General features: G+C 39.3%; 1 protein-coding gene across 1 annotated transcript; it reads left to right on the forward strand.

Moving 5' to 3' along the window:
• Positions 1–2581, forward strand: pdcl3 (phosducin-like 3). Its single transcript, XM_010772627.1, has 4 exons — positions 1–106; positions 1139–1259; positions 2010–2100; positions 2341–2581. Exons 1-4 carry the CDS (start codon positions 101–103, stop codon positions 2564–2566), a joined length of 444 nt encoding a protein of 147 aa, XP_010770929.1. The 5' UTR covers positions 1–100; the 3' UTR covers positions 2567–2581.
• Positions 2582–3375: the final 794 nt, after the last annotated feature.

Consider the following 3375-nt stretch of genomic DNA (forward strand, 5'->3'; position numbering starts at 1 on the left):
ACAGTGGTAGCTTTTTGTTTCTGCCCGAACACTCCTTTCTGTTTCCGGGTCTGAGAAGACAGCAGTGGTGTGATTTCAGAGGAAGCTGTTATCTGACAAAATGCAGGTTTGTAACTCTTCTTTAAACATTTAAACGATTTGGTTTGTTTTTGGTGAATGTGGCGCTTTGACATCGCTTGATGTCGAAGTTGTGTGTTGAGAAAATGTGAGTTTATTTTTATTTTTTTTAGCTTTAGCAGTGTAGCTGGGCGTATCAGCTGTTTAAATGTTAGCTTAAGCTAGCGAAATGCTAATATCACCATTTAGTTTCCTGTATTTTACACTCTATTTTATTTGTTATTATTTTCCTGTCATTATATGTATCTTTTCGCACTGTCATTCATGTGTTTTACTCTGTAAAGCCGACTGAGAAACTCACGTGTCTTGTGATATTGGGCTTCTTTGTTTTGATAACCCGATTGGAGGTCAGACAGACGTGTAACTAATCACCATTTTATCAAACATGGGGTTATTAAAAACGTTAATATTCCATAAGAGGCCATTTCATGTCAGTGGAAATGTCCCAGGCTTTTTAAAATGAGTCCATAGTCTACAGATATTTCAGACAAAATTTAAAAAGAAAGAAAAGCTAAACTGCTTTTTGCCTGACGAAGGCTAATCGATAGCGTCATTACTTAGAGCTGAAATGTACATCCTGAAATACAGAATGAGTCATGCCTAACATGACTTTACCCACAGGTGAGGCTTGTTCCCTGGAGCTCTGACCACAGTAGATAAGGAGGATTTCAGGGGTTTAAGCAGAATATATAGTTTAGCTTACCATCCATCCAATCTACTCATTTCTATCTAAGGGTTAAATCTCGCTCCGTATTGCTGTTGTAGGCAGAGCACTCTAAACTTTTACCTAGAAACTTCCAATACCCCCAGCAGGTTTAGACACAATCATATGTTTATTTTTTCTTTCTGTCAGTTAGTTATTTTCGTGTGTGACCAGACAACTACCAACAATTCGTTTTCTTTGGATTTTTGAAAACTAGCAGATTTCAGTTTTGAAATCATCTTACAAACATAACATATCCAAGCCAAAGGAAACCCAGAATACGAGTAACAGTCGTAATTGCTTTGTTTTTTTCTACAGGACCCAAATGAAGACACAGAGTGGAATGATATCCTTAGGAAGAAAGGCATCCTCCCTCCCAAAGAGGTCCCTAACGATGCCGAAGAGGAGGAGGAGCTGGCCCGCCAGCAGCGGTCTATCGGTAAGAGAAGAACTTGGAATATATATGTTACATGAGTTTTTTTAAATGTCCTTCAATACAACGTACTGTGAAAACGTACAAATGAAAATCATGTGAATTAGATCAAATATGATATTTCGATCACTAGTGTACTCTAATTAAACCACTGATCAAGGAACTTACAGGAACCCGCAAGCATGAGCACATCACCCTAATTCTGGCTTCCCCCCCCCCACTGGCTTCCTGTCCATTTTAGAGTTCATTTTAAGATGTCATTGTTTGTTTTGAAATCGATCAATGGGCTGGCCCCTCAGTACATCTCCGACCTCCTACAGGTGTACACCCCCTCAAGGGCTTTGAGGTCGGCTGATCAGCTGCGGCTGGTAGTCCCTAAAACCAAGACCAGGGGAGACCGAGCCTTCTCAGCGGTAGCCCCCAGGCTCTGGAACGACCTGCCCCCCCATGTCAAATTGTCGCCCACCCTCCAAACTTTTAAGTCCCGCCTAAAGACCTCTTTTCCCTCGCTTCCGAGTCAGTTTGAGTTATGTTTTATTGATTGTTATGCTTTTATTGTCTGTCCACAGCTTTTATGTACCTTTTATCTATTATTGTAATATTATCTTTTATTATAATGTTATGTTTGCTGTGAAGGACTTTGGTAACCCCTCTGTTTTTAATATGTGCTATAGAATTAAAGTGGATTGGATCACTCAGGGTTAGAGCCTTTTCAGAACATGTGATGAACTGCTGTTACCGTCGTGTCTCTGATAGTGAAAACATACGAGGACATGTCGCTGGAAGATCTGGACGAGAACGAAGATGAGTTTGGTGAGGAAGACGAGGCTGCCATTGAAATGTACCGGTGAGTAGAGATTGGAGCAATAATGTGTATTATACTGTTACTCTGTGTGAAATGTCTTCTCAAGACTAGTGCATGTCAAAATGCAAACATGCAAACTGGATTTAGCTTCATACTTAAAGAAATGCTGCCAAAGTAAAACAATTAGCTTTTGGTTGGTGGCTTCCTGGAGATCTGTAACAAGAGTGTGATTGAAAGCCATTTAATCTGACTGCCCACTGATGAGACATGTTCGTCCCACAGACAGAAGCGTCTCTCAGAGTGGAAAGCGACTCAGCTGAAGAACGTGTTTGGAGAGGTGGTGGAGATCTCCGGGCAGGACTACATCAATGAGGTCAACAAGGCTGGAGAGGACATCTGGGTGGTGCTGCACCTCTACAAGCAGGGGTGGGTTCTTCAAACAAAGACAAGAACTCGTACAAGAACACATTGGGAGTTATCTCTTGATGCTTGTGTCTTGTTCGGGTGAACCCTTTTAGACTGTGGAAAAGTCTAGTGTGAATCATTTCCTGTCTGACAGAGCTCTTAATATCAGGATGTTTTTAGAGTTGCACAGGAGCTAAACTTAAACCCTCACCTCCTTGCATTTTAAATATTGCTTTTTGCGTAGTGATAGTTATTGATTCACACAAAACAAAATGTTTTAGCATCAATTATTTCTTAAAGTCAATTATCAAGCACAAATGCTACATTTGCTTATTTTCCATGTTACTGGAACATATACCTATTTGGACCGGTTGATTAAACAAAATGAGCAGTCAAAGATAATTAGAGCAGTAAATAATAGTCATTTTGTGGTATTTTCTATCCGCCCATCACTTTTCCCATTGTAACAAACCTTTAGTTTTTAACACTACTGACCCTTTATGAGCAGGAAGTGCAGCTCGGACAGATGTTTATAAGCTTTCTGTTAGAAAAATCTCACTAGTCACTGGCTTGAGCTTCAATCTCAGGATCCATGTATTTGTGATGGAAGTAGTCATCACATACAGAGCATCAACTAGTATATACATCCTGTCACGTACAAAATACTACGTTTTTCTCAAAATCTCAAAATTCTGACTTTCTCCTAAAAATTCTGACTTTCTCCTAAAATCTCAAAATTCTGACTTTTTCTAAAAATTCTGACTTTTTCTAAAAATTCTGACTTTTTCTCAGAATTCTGACATCTTCAAAGAATTCTGACTTTTTCCAAAAATCTCAAAATTCTGACTTTTTCCAAAAATCTCAAAATTCTGACTTTTTCGAAAAATCTCAGAATTCGGTTTTCTCCAAAAA

The sequence above is a fragment of the Notothenia coriiceps genome, unplaced genomic scaffold, assembly GCF_000735185.1.
Source record: "Notothenia coriiceps isolate Sejong01 unplaced genomic scaffold, NC01 NC01_scaffold00011516, whole genome shotgun sequence".
Taxonomy (NCBI): domain Eukaryota; kingdom Metazoa; phylum Chordata; class Actinopteri; order Perciformes; family Nototheniidae; genus Notothenia; species Notothenia coriiceps.